Source organism: Passer domesticus, chromosome 1 (assembly GCF_036417665.1).
Source record: "Passer domesticus isolate bPasDom1 chromosome 1, bPasDom1.hap1, whole genome shotgun sequence".
NCBI classification, from domain to species: Eukaryota; Metazoa; Chordata; class Aves; order Passeriformes; family Passeridae; genus Passer; species Passer domesticus.
Window position 1 is genome coordinate 99,189,989 of NC_087474.1, and position 19,053 is coordinate 99,209,041.

Below are 19,053 nucleotides of genomic sequence, written 5' to 3' on the forward strand. Positions count from 1 at the left end.
AATAACCCTAAAAATAACTTCCAGCTATTTTAAGATGGTGTTTGGGAGTAGTGAGCACAAATTCACAACAGAGGAAATCATGTCTGACAAATCTGATAGCTTTCTACGAAGAGCATCTCGCTGGATGATGGGGCACCAATGGGCAGATCTAGGTGGTCTGCTTCACCAGGAGGGCAATGGATAAGATGTACTCCAAAGGCTCATTCCAGCCTCAGTCATTATGTAAAATATATCTGGCATTGCTAAGGACTACATTTTGTGTGTATGCTTGACACATACACCAAAGAAGCAATTCAAATGCATGATAGAAGATAATACAATGCTTTAGGAGCATCTATAAACTGGAGCCCTGTTTTGTATTCTGTGGCCCAAGCAGCTGGAAAAGTGAATCTCTGCTTATACCATTTAATTACTAGCACAGAGAATGACACTTTCTGTTTGCCTTAAGTAAAGGTATATGAACAACAGATTTTGAACTAAGCCTGTGATAAACAGTAAGTGCTTTGGAGTCCTGAGCTGCTGCAGTAAGTGAATCCTAGGGCATTCAATATTAATTCTGAGTATTAAAAAAAAAAAAAAAAAAAAAAAAAAAGAAAAAGAGAGGCAGATCCTGGAAAGAAATCCAGAAATCCCAATCTAGTAGTTGTGCTTCTATCTCTAGCTTTTATTAAATTTGTTTTCCATTTATTCATTCTTCCCATTCTTAGGGAGAATGCCATTCTTAGTGGCAGCAGAGTGAATTGGAAAAAATATATGGAGAAATCTGTAGAGAACAGTTGAAATCAAGCCTGTTGTGATCAAACCTAGCACACTGTTGGCTGCTGTCTGTGCAATGGTTTTGTTCCACAACTCAGAAAAACAGGAAATCTCTGCACCAACTAATTGGAGGCTACTGATTCTGTGGAGTAACAAGTCACATAGGCTTATTAAAAACAAGAACTCACAGCCATGCATCAATGTATATGAACATAGAATATTTTTAGGTTATTTATAAGGAAGTGTCTTGAATGGGCCTGCTTTCCAACACTCACATTATCCTGTTTATCACCTTAGAACCCTGCTTCAGTACAGCACTACCGTTCTGCTAACACTCCTCTTAAGACCAGACAGACCTATTTTGAACATACTTACAAATAAAAACTCAGGACAAGTAAGAGGCCAATTCAAATGCTACAGGTGCAATGCTGGGAATTTATCAATCATACTTCAAATATCTGTTTGCTTTTATGACTGCGTGTTAACTCCATTAAGTTTTAATGCACACTGGAATGCTGTGAATGACAAGTGGCAAAAATTGCTTTGGAACAATTCCTTGCTGTGACACTTTAAGAAGGACATTGCATTAACAGTTTGTTTCAATAATACAAACTTTCAAGAGACTGGAAATTAAGTGTTCCAAATGAGCTTTAAATATAGCACAAGAAGTTTCAGTTTTAATGGACAAAGCCTGTTCCCACTAAATGTACCCTTGTACTGCCAAGAGGGCTTTGAAATAAAATAAAGTGGCAAGTTTGAGGCTATTAGTGTCAGAGTCAGACAAGCCAAGCAATTGTAAATTAAGCTGATCTCAGTATTAAAGAAATCTCTTTGCATGAACTCTTATGTTCCCCTTTACTCTGGAAACCAAAGTTATTCCCTTGAGAAGGTACCTGGCTTCTAAGGCATTTGCTGAAGCATGAGAAATACTATAGATGACTGCTTGAATAATTTGCAAAGTATCTTTATTTAAAATCAGATATTCATTAATGCTCAAAGTACAGAAAAAGAAAATTTAATTCAAAGAAACTTATAAAAGCTTCTTGTAAAGTAACAGTACTCCTCAGCAAAATCTTAGGTTAGTAACTCCAGATTAGTCAAGCCTATAACGCTAGACTGAACCATAACAAGAACTGGTTTTTGTAGGATTTCCTTCTTTGGTAAAACCCAGAAGGTATCACTTTTCATTATGAGGTAAGCAAAGTTTGCAAAAAAAAAAAAATTTCATTTAAACTGAAAAGGAGGACACAGAAAACGAACAGTAAACAGGAACAAAAAAAACAGCTTTCACCTTTGAAAGTCTGTGACAAATCAGGCCAAGTCAATGAAATTACAGTCCCCATATCTGAATGGTCTCTTTGTCCAAGAGGCTGCAATGAATAACGTGATCATAACCCTCATGTAGTGTCATGTCTGGCATCCCTTCTGGGTGCTTTGGATGCCTTAGGGCCTGGCAAATGCCAGTGGAGGTCTGAACAATTGAATCAAACTTCTGGTCTAGCCCAGTGAGATGCTGGGTTTTGAGGCCCTGGTGATGGTACCCACCAGACCTCCACTGCCTGCAGCGATGTTTAAAGAGCTGCCTGTGCCAGCCCTGACACACAGACACACTGCACAGGACTCTGTCTCAAACTCTCTTCCTCTCAAATGTAGAAAAGGCAGCCATGAGCTGTCAGTACAGTGAGGAGCATGGAGAAAGGTAAAATGTACAGTTATATACTGAGAGCACTCAGGTAATTGGAGCTCCAAGATCTTCTTCTCCTTACCTGCAGTACTTGAGTCTTCAGAAAGATAAATATAGTGTCAGAGGCTTCTGATGAATTGTATTTTAATTCCTGATGATTTGCATTTTAAATGCTTAACAAAAATGATATTTACTAAGCAGAAAATGTAATTACTGTAATTACTGTAAATTTCACTTCAAAATTGCTACAAAATCAAGTTATAAAAATGCATTTTTAAGGATATGCTAGTGTTTACTATTAAAAAAAACCCAGCCAATATAATGTAAATGGTTTTATTAAAAAAAAAAAGTCAGCAATATAAAATATTTTAACATTCTTTCTGTTTAAATATTGGTGACAGATTATGCATTCGCTCAAATAAAGTGCTGTTTTTACAAATAGGTATTTTGTTTTTACTTTTACTCTTGTTCTAACCTCTTAATATTGAATAGATAAAGTATATTTTGGTTATTGAAGAATGCAGCATTACTTCTCCTTTATATTTCTTCTCATGAAATCATTACATTTTTAACCTAGACTACTTTATCTGTATCCAATCAAGAGAAGCATATTCAGCTTATGCATTTCCCCATGTAGAAGGGGTCACAGTTTGTGCTTTCCTTCTTGCCTTCTTCCATGCTTTTGCTGCTCTTGACTGTGCCCATGTTGGTCTCCTGTGGGTTCTTCATCTGTGGGCAAGAGTGGAATGAAACCTCCATCTTCCTGTTCACCCATTCTTCCTGCTCTTCTGACTTTGCTCTTCTTAAATTCAGACCACTGATGCCTTGAACAATTCAACACTTAGGCTGAACTACAGAGGCAATCTCATTACTTTCTTTGCCTTTCTGTGGGTCTTGTATTTTAAGCATGCTACTGCAGAAAATCCTTCGTCAGTGTAGTCAGGACTAACTGTTCAAATTTTCATTTGTATGGATTTGCTTAGTCAGATGCCAAACTTCACCATAAAAAATAAAAACCACTTCTGTTCCAGTAGCTACCTTTTAGAAGAAACAGCTTCTTGTGGTTTTAAAGAGCAGCCAGGAGCTGTAAGAAAGAAAAAAAGTCTGAAAAACTGTAATCATCAAGACTCACAATTGTAAACAAGAGAGTAATTGCAGAACTGCTGGAAATAGGCCCACATTTCCCAACGTACATGTTATACCAGTATCTAACAGTTTGATCCTCTAACTTGTTTCACTCATCTTAAGCTATCTCCTTTAAGGAGAAGGTATAAAAAGTGAAACTCGTGTGAAAAGATTATCTACTGCCAAAGTTTTGAGTATCTCTCTTTTCTCAATGTGCACCTTTCCAGTAAGCAATTATCTGAATCCTGTATGATTTGTATATGCAAGTCTGTATTGATTTTGCTCCTATTTTTACTTCACTCTCTTTAATTTCTAACTCCCTCCTCTGGATAATTTCCATGTGATATTTTTGAGTCTGAATCCAAAAATTAGAAGTAAATACATAAACAATTCTGTATCTGCAGATACATATGTATCAATATATATAACATACTATAATATGTAAAAAGAAACTGCAGGACCGACCAGAATTTCTACTAACTATAGACTGCATGGCGTCATAGTCTTTTTTCATCATAGGTATAGCTACTCTTCATTTAAACTTTTGCCTGGAGAATATTCAGTTTCTTGTTTTGAAATCTATCTCCAGCTTTTGTTCATTGCTGCTACCAGATGTTGAGATTTTCTCTTTTCTTCCCACCCATCAGAAGTGTTGTTTAGATTGGGGAGAGCAGCTAGATGCCTGTACCAAGTGACAAGGCTGATCTTTTTCTTTCAAACATTTCAATAAACTTGGCATTAGAAAGCAAACTAAGTTAACTGGTAGTTAGCTTTACCTCCAAACAATCTTAATGGGATTTTTCATAATGAGTTTAAGAAATATCCTAGCAGAAAAAGATTGTGTCCTTCCGAGTACAAACCTTGAATGCTCTCTTGCATTTTTCATGTAATTTTTGTAGAAATGGCAAATTCTGTTGCAAGCCATAAATGGGCAAGGGAACTTCCATGAAGTGTTTCCATTTTTTATCAGAGGATTTAACATGTAACACTTCCTTACACATTTATTACAACTACAATAACTAGCACACAGGATTTTACATCTACTCTTCTGGAGGAAATTATTTCAGTTGCTTCCCCCCACCCCCCCCCACTTTTTTTTTTTTCATAAGAATTCACAAGACCTTTATTCAGCTTTTCATTTCTGATTTGGCAAGTTTGTGTTGAAATGCAACTTTGTCTTCTTTGGTGTCATTTGTTTCAATTAACCTGCCGACCACTGCCAGATCTGTTGAACCTCTTGATTGCACTCAGTTAATGGGAGCATGAATCTTAACACAGCCCCCCAAAATAAACTAAACAATTAGTCCTGGCAACTAGGCATTCAGACAGTCCAATTTTCTTTTTTACCAGAATCCTGTAAGGTCACCTGAAACCACATACAAACTTTTCCTGCGATAATATTCTTTTTTAAATTCCATTCTCTCAGAAAGCTGGACTTCATGTTGCCAGTTGCTGTTTCACTGAAGCTGGAATCCAGACAAAGGATCCAGACATTTTGTTCCTCAGAGCCTCAGGCCTCCATGGGCTGGTTATCTGCTCTAAATGGCAAAGCAGCACAGTAATTCAGTGTTTGCTGGACACATTCACTGGGCTATAAAGAAGCAGTTATCTTCCTAGTAGTTTCTCTTACATGGACAGGGTGCATTGTCAATTTCCCAGGATATAATAGTAGTCAAACCACCAGTGTCAAAACCTGCTAAAATGTTCACTCTTGGAATAAATAATTTTATCAGAATTTTCTAAAAATGACCAACTAATTTCCATAAAAAAGAGATGGAGGCAACATTCTCCATGCAAGTACTGTTTGCCTATTCAGAATTCATGGTGCTTCCAAATTGAATGGCTTGAGGGTCCAGTAACCTCTGAATCATGTACACTCCTCTGCCTTACACAGGTCAGGCAAGGACTGGAGCAAGGAATTCACACAGCCTAACCTAGTGTCCCTGGTATGGGATGGAAGGATTCCATTTCACAAACATTTATGTGGGAGTCCAAGACAGCTTAACCTAAAGTACTAGGAAAAAAAGAATATGAAACAAATACACAAATTAAGTAATAGCAAATTTCTAAGGCAGATGTCCTAGAGAAGCAGAAGGATTAAGCAGCTGAACTGCTGTGAACAGAACAGAGGTTGTTGTTCAAATTGTCACATAACTGAAATGTGATAACAGTGATGTAAATCTTTTTAATGGTTCAACAGGAAATGTAGAGAAACAGAGGCCAGTGAGTTGGACAGTAATACCAACCAAATTAGTAAAAACTGTAACAATCTGAAATTTTGTTGGAAACAATCAAGAAGGGATTTTTGAACTCCTGCCTCACCAACCTACTAGAACTCCTGGAAGGTGCCAACAGTCTTGTAGATAAAAGAGGTCCATTTGATGCTTGGATTTTGACAAGGCATTTCACAAGGTCCAAGGTTAACCCTTAAGATAACAAGGAACCCACAGGGTAAAAATTTCTTCTGTGGATAAATAATCTGTTAGAGAGGCAGAAGACGGAAGTTTGCAGTAAATAGTGATTTTTTCCACAGTAGAGAGATTCACCACTAGTATTTCATAGGCATCTGTATAAGGATATTCAGGATATGAACAGTATATTCAATATATGATTTTGATAGGGCACATAGAGTGAAGAGGAAAACCTTCCTTACTTATGCACGTAAATAAAAAGAAAGGTTAACAGAAGACTGGCAAAAAGACTTCATATGACATTTGTGCCTAAACAATAAGATAGCAACAAGATTTTGTGAAGATAAAAAGGAAGTAATATGAAGTAAGGCAAATGGAAAAGATGATACATGTGTGTTTATATAAAATTATAGGCTGTGAGTTCAAACTCAGTAGATCAGCTGGGTTTTAAGAGGTAATTTGAATTAATACCAATTCAGTCTTCAATTATAGCCAACACAGCAAAGTACCAGAAATAACTAGAAAAGGGCAAGAGCATGGAAAGCAGAGAACACAACTGAAAAACAAACATCAGTCTGTCATGTAAATCCATAATATGCCTACATATTGAATACTGTATGCTAGGCTGATATCTCCCAAGTCTGAAAAGACAATAGCAGAAAAGGAAAAGAGGTTAAAAAACCTATGGTATAGGGAATGACAAAGCAGTCTATAAGCCTTCCCCTCAAAGAAACCATGAATGAAGAAGGATGTCACAGTGATCTGTAAAGTCATCAGTGGCATGGAGGCAGTGAAGAGGAAACAACTGCTCGCTGTATCTTCTGATCCAGTACGATGAAGCAAAAGAAGTCAGGACATGGGAAGTTCACAGCAAATGAAAGCAAGCGGCTCTTCAAATCAGTATCAGATGAGACTGGATGAAAAAGTTGAACACAACTGTATTGTGTTCAGACCTTGGATCTGCCTTGGTACAGCTGCTCTTATGCTCTAAAATATTACACATTCCTGGAAAGAACTTCAAGTTCCAGAGACTGCATAAGGATTCCACTGCTACTTTTTACAATAAAAAGCAGCTTACCTGGTGCAGAAACTTCTTTTAGCTACATGTTCTCTTCCTCTTCTCTGTTAGTGCTTCTGTTTCTGTTTCACAGCCAAATCTGCATCATGGAGCTCTCATATACAAAAACCCAAAAGCCAGATCTCTGATGGCAGCCTTCTTGCAGCCTCTTGTCAAAAGCTCAACAGGAGCAACTGTTGCCTCCATTCTTACAAAAGGATGTTCTCTCCAGCTCGGAGCCACCATTCTTGTCCTTTGATGTCTTCAAGACACTTAAGGTCAGCAAGTTGCTTGGAGATACATTACACCTCTATGCCTCTTTGGTTCTTGAGTAATTCCAGTTCTTTGCACCATGTAATCAAATCCCAAACAGCTTCTGCTCACCTAGTAATACCTACAGAAGAGGCTCTTCAGCTCTGGGATGTTACCAACATCCAGAAGTTCCCACACATGCTGACTATGCTGAGAATGAAAGTTGCACAATACATACAGGGACACCTGATAGTGGCTTTCAGGCAAGCAGACTACACAGAATACTGGAAGTAGCCCACATTCACTAACTACCCCAGCAATTCCCAGTTTGCCCCAAGACATTAGTAGGTCAACAGTTAGCACCTGCTTTCACATATCTAGTGAAATGCAGCTGACTGAGATTGGAACAACTGAGACTAGCTCACTATTAAGGTTTCCTAAAGCATACAATACCCGAATTCTTTAGCATGGCCCCATAACAAATGAAATTATATTGTGCGTAGATGAAAGCAGCAAAACAAACAATGCAAGAAGAAGCGCTTTTAACGTGGTGAACTTCTCAAGGCTATTCAATGACTTTCGTTGTTTCTACTGAAACATGGATACAGAAGTACATGTGGGAATAGGTTATGCCCTATGCTTTAATCTGGAGTAATAGATGAGCATCTGCCTTTGTTTCAGGTGGCTGGCAGACAGAGATTTGCAGTTTTTATATCTGAGAGTAGGAAATGTATTCAATTATTACAGGTCAGCAACACCTTCCTGTATGTTTTGGTTACAGACAATACATTTTAAAAGGCAGTTTCTCCAGCTTGGATAGCTGGTTAGATAACACTAGTGCTTGGAATACATGCGTTCCAAAGAAACCAACTATAGATAATCATATAAAAATAGCACCTATGCAAAATAACTAACTACATACATACATAAATATATAATTAACATAGCTGCCTAAACCATTATGCTAAATTGTAAATCTTGAATATATTTCTTCTACCTAATCATACTAAAGTATCTCCTATAAAGAGTATGCAAAAGTTAATTATTTATCATACAGGAACACCTCCCACTGATGCTAAATATACACATACAGACACTATAGACAGTATACTGTATACTCTGGTTTGCTATACTTACATCCATTTTCTGTGTTTAGTAACGCACAATAAAAATCTTATCCTTGTTTCAGATAGTAATGAAGGGTGTATAAACATCTTACAAATGCCTCTACTTTTTATATTGAAACCTTCTCTACAGTCTCAGCAAGAGACACACATCATTAGCCAGGAAAGCAGCTAACTGGCTTGTCTGTCACATTCTGTCTTCCAGCCAGTACTTAATAAAATATCCACACATTTGGACATTAGGAAGATTTCTTTCACTGAATGAGTGATTAGACATTGGAAAGAGCTGCCCAGGGAGATGATGGAGTCACCATCCCTGGAGGTGTTTAAGAAAAGACTGGACGTGGCATTCAGCACCATGGTCTGGTTGGCATGGTGGTGTTTGGTCATAGGTTGGACTGTATGATCTCAGAGGTGTTTTCCAACCTAACTGATACAGTGATTCTGTGATTCAACCTGCAATACATTTTTAAATTAATTTCAGGTGCTACTTACATTGGGAGTGACCTGGCGGCCGTGTGTTACTAACACTACTCTCAAAGGAAGAGTGGAAGTTGTGTATAGTTTCTTGTAAAATCTGTCTCTCTCGACCCTATAAAAGAACAATAAAATAAAATATTCTTAAATTTCCGTTTAAAAAAATGAACTTATTAAAGTATACAACAAATGTGTAAATATGTGTGTCTGTGTTCAGTATACTATCAAAAATAGTAACAGATCCTTACCTTACAGACATATATAGAAAACCTTGTAGTAATCTTTTCCTGAAACTATCAGACAACAACAGAAACATTTCCATTATTTTCCTCCTATCTTTATGGCATATCTTAGTACGGAACATCATCTATCTCCCCTAATTTTTAGTCTCATCACTATTGTTGATACTGACTTAGGGAAATTGTCTTCGTGTTTTGTTTGTCTGAACTTCCACTATCAGAGAAGGAATGGACCTCAAATCTAAGAAAGCTGCCAAGAAGCATCAGCAAGCCTAATCAAAGACATGTTCCAGTATAAAATCCCTCTGGCAAGAGCACTGTTTACTGTACACCATTCTTAGCAAATTAGTTTATGTTGACATAAAATTCAAAGGCAATCACAGAGGAATCAAAACCTTTTATGTTAACCAAAGGACACCCTTCCTCTTATACTGCATTCTCTAGCTGCACTATTGCAGCCAGATGATTCTTTTTAGCACTGCTGAAATTAATATTCAGAAACTGCAAAACTGCTCATGTTTACAAGTAGCTTGTTCACTGGACTAGGAAAGAGTTATTGAAAGAGAATGGGAAGTGCCACAAAGGAAGACTTTTTACTAGTCAAATGCATGAAATACTATGTTTGGAAAAAATTATTTTAGCTTTTCTAACTAACATCTGTAACTGAATTTCAAAATGTATGTTGTATTAATTTTATAAAAAAACTTTGAATAATTTACTAAGTACAGTACTTTAAAATGTACCTTTCCTGCATTCAATTCAGAAATAGCTGCCAAAATTTGCTGCCTTGATCCATCTGTTTTAATACCCAACTCTTTCAGATCACCATCAGTAAGTGTGAGGAAAGCTTCCATATCCACCTGCATATTAAAAAAAAAAAAAGAAATAAAAGAAAAAAGGTAAGACAAATATACCTATGTGAAGATTCACTATTAGTGGTTAAAAGTGGTTTGTTGGGTTTTTTTAATTGCATAGATTTAATGTAAATATTGTGCAAAAATAATTTTTAATTAATTACCAGCACCAAATGGTACACACTTTACCACTCTGTTGTAAGGCTTCTAATCTGCTGTTAATCATTCAACTAATAATAATAATAATACATCTAAAATATTAATGGATTTTTAGGCTTTTTCCCATCAAGTTCTATTAATACAGAATATATAGTCTCCACAGAAATTCCTCTGCTTACAGTAGCAGCTACTTGAATAAACCTAAGGCTTCTCTCTTTTCTTCATCCTTTCCCCCTAAGTATTTCTGGAACTTCAGAATATTGTCTTTACTTTTCCTGAGAAAAACCTAAGTTTTGTTCATGTAACAGTTTTTATTATAACAACACATCCCTAAGGTTGTGATAAGAACAAACATCTGAAACTTTTCATATTGACTGAACCTTCCAACACTAAGTATATTAATTTCTACACAATGCTCCCTTGCCTACCATGCAGAGGAACAATAATAACCCAATCTATTGTGATGCAGCTAAGTTGTCTGGGCTTGTGCTGAATTTTGAACTTTGTAGCAATGTCAACTTAGTGCATGTCCATTCACTATCCTTTTCTTTGACCAAATAAACACACAGTATTCGCTCACATCTGATCCTGCTTTGACATTGTAATTAATTAATTTCACTTATTTTCAGCAACATTTCCTGTCATTGCATCTTTCAGCAAGTCAATGTCACAGCTCTCATCTATCACGATGCCTACGCTCCCCAATTTAATTCTCCTATTGCTTATGCATAGAGGATAAAGAAGATAAAGCAGCCATCTCAGTGACTCACACCCTGCTGTTCTTCTGAAAATGAAGTTCCAGCTGTGATTCCAGGGATGATACAGTATGTCCTATGAGCTGTTTAGCCACATTGGATAGAGACATATATAGAAAAAGCAGAGTGTAACAAGAGAGAGAAAAACCCCTAGGTATAGAAAGGCTGTAGGTTAAGTGTAAAAAGCTCTGCTAACTGCATTAGTCTGGAGAATGCCACAAACATGACTTGGTCCATGTTTCAAGGTTCTGTCTGTAACCAGGAATGGTTGTAGAACTTGATTCTGGATCAAAAATCTGATGCCATGTCTTATACCCTACTCTCATTAAAACAGTAAAAAAATCTTCTAGAAAAGACCTACCTCCTGTTCCTCAAATATAGGCTGATATTTCTCAAGTGACAATTTTTTAAGGATGCCAGTCAGCTCATCTGTAACAACAGAACAAAAAAAAAAAGTCAACCCTATAGATTAGAAAATATTGTAATGATTCAGCATTATAAACTGAAAATATATATTAAAGCCTATATTTCCCATAGTCATTTATGGTAAGGAAATAACCAACCCCATTTATTCTCCATCAGAAATTGAAACATTGGCTTATTCTGTTCTCACCTACTTACATATACTGTAATTCCATCTAGTCTTACCTTGCTAGGACAAACATCATTGTATTGCCCTTTCTACCTCATTAAAAGGATCTTACAAAACCAAACCAGTAAGGGCAACTAAGGCACTTCAATGCCTAAAATGTGGGTGCTTGGCCCCAGATGGCTGATCCAGATTGTGCAGGTTACACAGCAGAACTCCTCAAGCAGGCAAGGAACTGAAAGGCATATTTCTATGTCATCATCCAGGAAGGCAAAGTGTAGAGCAAGCAACCACACACCTGCTCATTCAAAACACTGATACAGCACAAGTCTTTTGAACCCTCTTCTCCTTACGTGCCCAACATCCAGGTATCCTGAACACAGACAGCTGAAGTCCAGCTAAGATGAAAACTGGACAGAATTTAAGTTTTACAAGCTCATCTTCCAAGGCTGTCTTTGCTCTAAAAGCCTAAGGAAATTAAATGTTGCAGGACCTGACAGTGACTCTTCCCACACATTTAAAACGTGATTAGCTAAAAAGTGTAAGTGCTTTCAGAATAACCTGACATTACCTCTCTTAATTACACATTACATCTCTCAGCTAAAGTTTTCTTTTTATTACTTTGCTGTCATGAGTAACTAACTGTTTCTCCCTCTTAAGTACCTAAGGGGTCAGTTAAACTTAAGCAGTCAGAGTCAAAATGAAGAACATTAATTACATTATAAAACAAGACTATATTTAATATTCTGCATATAAACTCACTTGCATTTTAAAGACACCACTAATCCCTTACCAAATATACTTTGTTTTCATCTATTTCACTTCTTTGTCTTTTGACTTTCCTTTTTCTTTCATCATCACTGGAAACATGAAAGCAAATCTCATATTCTAAGCTTCTCAAAAGACATCAAGTACCTTGACATAAACACACTTCTGTGTACTATTTTGGAAGACTTCTTTACATAGGAGAGTCCACAGACAACTGAAGAGAAAAATTCTGCTAGGGTTTTGTTTTGTGGTTTTTTTTTTACTTAAAATTCAACTAACTTGCTATGCCTAACATGATTTGCAGTAATCGACATGGTCTCAGACTAAAGCTTTAGTACCCTGACATTAAACCATGGGAAAACACAATCAGTTTTAAAAATGTATATCCTTATTGCTTGATGAAAAATATCATCTTAGAGAAAGAAAACAGAATTCTCATTAGATGACCCTTAAGTATATTCTTAAAATTTTTTTCTTATAGGTTGTTAGTTATCCCAACTCATTTTTCATCATGCTGGTATGATTAGAACTGTAGGCCATGATATGGAAAGAAACTTTCAGGGTATCTGAGCTCAGTCTTGTTGCCATAAACAACTATAACATCAAACACCTTTCACACATAGAGGATGCTTTCAGGTGTAGGCCCTTCATGCTTCTTCTTCCTCTACCCCTCTTCCAGCTCCTGTACTATTACTCTAAGACTGAACAAAACCTGAAACCTCTCAGTTTTCCAACTCTTATTAACATGTTTGTCCTGTGCTTTACCACTCTATTTGCTCTACACTTGTCTCCTTACCTCCATGCCAGGAGCAAGCAAAGGTTCTTGGAGCTCTTACTGCTTTTGCCATATTACTCTTATTTAGCACCTCCTTTCATACTATTCTATAGTAGTAAGGTAAGATTACCTTTTTCCAAGTTTTCAGAGCCTTCTTTTACTCTCACATGGTTTCGTCTTTCATAATTCTCTACATCACTGGCTCTCAGAATAGGGCCAAGTTGTTGATGATCCATCAAATGGTTGCCTAAAAAGAAACAAAAAACACCTCTAAATGCTACTGCCTACTGTTCCTTCACAGTAACAGTCAATGTAAATCAATTTTCTTACTCGTTTAAGTTCACTTGAAAGAAAAGTTAACACTGCAGACCTTCTGTACTTATTCTTCTGATTACTGCTTGGCATATCAGCACTTGTGCTGCTGCTGCTGAATCAAACATCAATATGAGAAGCCCTGGAATTAAAGGAGCACTTAACTACAGAAGCTTACAAACATAATGAACCCAGAGCTACTCAGGTTTCTGACAAACAACCTCTGCTACAAGGGAACTCACAGTATCCTGGCATTAGTGCATGGCCACAAAACCGAGCTTCACTGAGTGAGATGAGAGCAGCTGATGGCTTGGGGAATTCGCTTCATTATCCAACAGTGAGCTCTCTTAATTGTATGCATCTCTAAATCAGCAAAACTTGTATTATCAAGATCTCATTATAAAATGGCACTAAACATGAAAGGATTTGCTCCAGCAGTCACTAGAACATGTTACAGCTAAGCCATAAGAAGAGGACAGAAAGAAGGTCAAGTATCGCCTGTCTTCGGCGTCAAATGGAATTAGTGTTAATGGACAAAGCTGGCATAAGTAAAAATAAACCAAAATCAATAGAGCCAATTTCAGAAAAAACAAAAATAGTGCAAAGTGCCTCCATTCCTCATGTAAAAGGTTCTAACTCATGTTATTTTCTTCACTTTTTTTGCAATATTTAGAAGACAAAACAAAGTTATTGATACCCTGCTTCCAATGCAGTAAAATTACTTTTAAAAAGTTGTAATCTAGACGTAAAAGCCTAATTTAAAAGATACTAATCTTACTGGAAAGAAAAATAATAACATCATCATTCTTTCTTAGGACTTTAAGTTAAAAAGAGGTTGTAATAAGGTTATTTTTACGATTCAGAAAGATTAATGCACTACAGCTCTTAACTTCATATAGTTATGACTTGCTATGGATGAAAAATGTTATCTGTAGTGATGGGCTTCCCTGCATTTACTAATAAAAAAAAATCTAGTGTGAAGAAAGGCATTTTGTACCCTCAGCAAAGGGTGAAAAAGAGGACTTAAGCCATGAAGGGGGGAAAATATGGCCACCCTACATATTCTATGCTAGCTTTGAGGTGATACCAGTCTCTTTGTAAATGGAAAGAAACACAGGTTTTGGGAGAGAAAAAGGCAGTTTGTGCAGGAATGCCAATCTCACTGTAAGAAACACCAAAATATATTCTAGAAAGAAGGGAGACCTCACTCTCATGCAGATGCACACTAGTCCAGTATAGCTGTAGCTTTAAACACGTAGTATTGTTGATGAATTAATCTGTAATTGCAGTGAGCTACTCACCATCCTCTGTAATAGTACCACTGCTGGAGCCATTGCTTTTGGCATGTCTGTGGGAAGAAGAGACAGAAGACTCTGCATTTTGAACCTTAGGAGATGGGGAAGGTGATGGAGAAGGTGTGAGTGTTGGTGATGTGCTTTTAGATGTAGATGAAGTCCCAGATGGAGGTCTTTTGTTCATCTCCAGCTTTTGCTGCAGTTAATGATATAATCATTTGAGTTAAAAAATATTCACAAAAATGTTCACCTAGACATGATGCTTCAAAATTATTTGTGTATCATTTCTGAGAGCATGTAGTCACAATCAGAAGTTACTGCTTGACCTATATTAAAATAATAGAAGCAATAGTGATTTTATCCCAGATTAAAGTCTCTCTCCTCATAATTATCAAGAAAAACACATTTATTAAGGCTGTAATTTTGTAATAGGAAAGTTATTTCTTGTGAAAAAATACTGCCCACAAGCACTACAATTCTTCTTTTTCTAAAAGGACTATCTTGGTTTAAGTACAGGTGGCACCTATGCACCACACAGTCTCTCACTCACCTCCCCACCTCCCTTGGAATGTGCAGAAGCAGAAGTAAAACTTGCATTTATAAAATAAATAAAATAAAAACAGTTTAATAACAGAAACAAAATAAGCTATTTTGACTTGAAAATAGGGATTTTCATTCATAGATTTAAGTCTCAATTAAAGATTTTGAAAACATATAAGATGCTAATTTAAAGTAGCATTTCATACTGGATTAAGCAGAAACATGTAGCAAGCACAAAGTAAGTTTTGGGCACATTAAACCCCTTGCTGAACTGCAATGGAAGTTTCTAGCCAACCCTCAAATTTATTATTACTAACAGGATTCAAGTGGTTTATTAATAATTTAGCAAATATTTAATATTTGCTATGGAAATTTTGCTTTGGAAAACAGGAAAATACATGAGTTAAAATGGGTAATAAGAACATATATATATGTACACCTATCAACAGTCTTTTACAAAAACCATCAATGCACCTCATCTCCTAAATTCTTTGATCTACATATACATTTTGATGTCTGCACTGTATGACCCAAAAGGAAGGTGATTTTTTACTGGATTCCTGAATTCAGAGTTTAAATACCTTTTGTCACTCAGGCTACTACAACAAACTGATTAAAAAATTGGCCTAGTTAACAATGCAAGAAATGAGAATGACAGTGGTTCCTGTCTTTACAATTTTGCTTCTGTGCTGTGGCATAAATAGAACATTTCTAGTTAATGAAAAAAGTGCAGATTTGAAAGATAAAACTCACTTGGAGTGGTAACATTCTTCCACTACTCTACCCTATGTCAGAATGTAACCGTTCCTTAGCCCTGTACTGCATTGACTAGAAGTAATGTAGTATGACACAAACTTGAGAGCTCCTTGAGGAGCATAATGAACTCATTTCAACTTTCTCTCCCAAATTTCCATCTAAATGGTTATCAGTCGTTTGTGCTGCAGAATGGTCTTCTCTCCCTAGCACACTGTCTACATTTATTTAAATTATATCATCCTGGAAAATGTTTTTTTTTTTCTTCCTTTCTTTAAAATTCGCACCATCTCACCCCTCATGGGTAAATTTTGCAAAATTGATCAGTGTAATATCACTGCATTTTTAGATCAGCTATTTCCAGATTCAGACAGCATGATTCTAAAGGGAGGACACAAGCCATTCCTCAATGGATATCGACATTAAATTTCCACCATTTACACTGCTGATTGCAATAGCACACTGCTAGCCTTTGCAGCCAGTGTAGATCCATATTTGATTGTGTTCGTCCACCAGGAATCTCCAAAAATCACCTCAGTTGTGTGATACATGAATATCTATAGTGAGATCCACACTATGACATGTTTGTTATTGGTGGATAGAAGGAAACTTGTCTAGACATCTAAGCCAAGAGCACTGAAAAAGCTTTTGGCTTTCCAAAACAGTGGCATAAATGTTGTTTAAAAATCTTTACAACAGTACAAAGAACAGCCTTTCCAGAAGATGATCTGCAGCACATTGCACTTCTCTACTCTTTTATCCCCTAATGTATCCCACTGTGAGTGGAAACAGCAGTTAAACTTCTTAGTGGCAACATTGTAGCAATGAAAGGCCAAGGGATCTGCAGCCCAAAGCTCACAGGCACAGGTATTATCTCTTGGTGGGATGATTAACATAACTGGAGAAAAATGAGACTTTCGGGGGGCACACAAGGAGCTCTTCTGAAATTATTTCCAAGTTAAAAACAAGCTGAGAGGACATGCTGAGAGTTTAATTAAAACATACTGGCCAGACCACCTCTGAAAGTAGCTGCACTGCAGACAAGACTTTAATGAGGGAAGAGGATGATAAAGGGGCTTTGTCTACAGGAAAAAGAGATGGATCATTTATAACTCAGGGAGCAGTTACACAGGATAGAAAGGGAGCAAAGATTACCACGTGCCAAAGAATTGGTATAAATCCTCAGACTCTGGTGGTCCAGGCTGAGTTAGAAATTTTAGCTCCAAATCTCATATTTGAAAAGCAACCAGTAGACCCTACAGAATCAGGACTGACATATCAGAGACAAGATGACTATTCATGGAAACTGTTTCAGCATTGGTAGCTGCACCTTTTCTTTTTCAGATTTTTGCTCTCCAGAAATTTCCATGTAATTTCTGAACAACTATGCAATTTCATTTATCATTTTTATGTACTGATTAAATATAAATATTGTGTACTGTTGCCATATAAGACATTACAGAATGAGATTGCAAAAGTATTAATTTTATACTCTGATCATTTTTGTTTCCTCAGGTAAAATTTGAAGAATCTACTGAAAGATGCAAAAAAAGCAAAACAAAACAAACTGCTTGGAGATTACATAAGCAGAAGTTGGAGAAATGTTGCTCTTGCTCATGTATTCTAACATTTCCAGAATATCAGGCATTATAACATAAACCCCAAATTTTGTGTTTTCCTTCTCTTGCTCTCTGAAATGCAATGTTTCTCTAAGTAAATAAACCCATCAATTTCTCAACAGCCTGTCACATCTTCTGTTATGATCCTGCTTTCTAGTTTGTGTCTCTGCAGATCTTGAAGATTTAAAATCTTAACTATCAGAAATGTTGTACAAAGCAGTTAAGAACTTCAAAGTATGTGAACAAAAATGTGCAGGTCGTGAGAGCAAAGCTATTCTAGGGAATTGATAAGTAAGTCAGCACAGATAGTATGGCCTCAGGAGCAAAACCTGACTTTGGTGATGATCTACTGTTTAAAAATAACACCAGTGGAGCAGACTGGTTATGTGCATATTGTTGTAGTCACCATATCCTGGTACAAATTATGTCATACTCTGCATTCAGGTTGAGCCTTTGAAGAGAAACTAGCTAGAGAAACTAACTATACCACTTCAGGGCAAAATCCAGGAATAACTAACTTAAAACACTGTATCTAGTCCATAGAAAGAAATAATGAGAAACCATAATAGTGCAGATCTACCCTAAAATCAAGCATTACATTTACTTGTTTTTTTGTTTTTTTTTTTAATAAAGTGAAATTAATAATAAAGTAAAATCATGTTTTATTATTAGGTTTCATCTTCTGTGGACTTGCACTTAAAAGTAAAGTTTGTAGAGCTGAAAAGCTTCCACTAACATAGCAAGTGTTCATTCTTTTTTGGCTGTGCAATGTTGTGCACCAGCCACCCATGACTGAGATATAACCTATTAGCCAATTTTGGAGTGCAAAATTTTACATTTCCCATTACCTTTACAACATGTCCATTGCCAACATTTTGAGCACACTGCAAATCTGATACAGTAGATGAAGGAGTTGACTGGACTGGACTATGCTGCTGGCTGGGTTTCTGTTCAGGTAAGCCTGCTGCTTTTCTTCTTTGGGCTGCAATCTGAGACAAAACATTATCTGCACTGCCACCTAGAACAAAAAATAAAATTAACCCAGTAAAGGAAACCATAATTTTGAAATGTTTGTTAACTCTCAAACATTCACTTTCATTTAAAAACTGACTGGATGAAGCATGAGACAATTGCAAGGTTCAGATCTCTCCAGCAGCTTCCAGAATAAAAAACATAGATCAGTAGCAGAAGAGGGAAGCCAGCCCTGTCTATACACACACAGAGCTGACTTTCATACCCTTGGACATAGTTTTCATAAGCCACTTGACCATATTGTCTTCAGCAAATACCAGGTGCAATGCCTGCAGGTTTGGTTTTAATTGAAAACTGGTTTTTATTTCAAACAAAAAGTAAGCAACAGGCATAGGAGTCAGCTCTATGACATGCATGGTGCAATGAGCCAGCATCCACCTGATCCACACAGGAGGATCCAGTAAAATCTGCATGAGATGGGCTGACCACTTCTGTAACAGATGTGAGGCTCTTCTTTCCTTATGTAAGTGTTTGAAG

At 36.7% G+C, this 19,053-nt stretch overlaps 1 protein-coding gene across 8 annotated transcripts in view; it reads right to left on the reverse strand.

Annotated features, from left to right (window-relative positions):
- Window positions 1–1,704: 1,704 nt before the first annotated feature.
- Window positions 1,705–19,053, reverse strand: part of ANKS6 (ankyrin repeat and sterile alpha motif domain containing 6) — a 41,114-nt gene continuing 23,765 nt past the window's right edge. For 4 of the 8 annotated variants that reach the window (XM_064430894.1, XM_064430924.1, XM_064430930.1 and 1 more), the window contains exons 11-17: window positions 18,393–18,562; window positions 14,639–14,828; window positions 13,156–13,272; window positions 11,255–11,322; window positions 9,869–9,985; window positions 8,905–9,001; window positions 1,705–3,524 (exon numbers count right to left, since the gene is read on the reverse strand). In XM_064430894.1, coding sequence (XP_064286964.1) covers window positions 3,475–3,524; window positions 8,905–9,001; window positions 9,869–9,985; window positions 11,255–11,322; window positions 13,156–13,272; window positions 14,639–14,828; window positions 18,393–18,562 — 809 coding nt within the window. In that variant the 3' untranslated portion in view covers window positions 1,705–3,474. Of the gene's footprint in view, window positions 7,496–8,904; window positions 9,002–9,868; window positions 9,986–11,249; window positions 11,323–13,155; window positions 13,273–14,638; window positions 14,829–18,392; window positions 18,563–19,053 lie in introns of those variants that run through there. The other 4 variants (XR_010367431.1, XM_064430897.1, XM_064430910.1 and 1 more) reach the window with 4 other exon arrangements.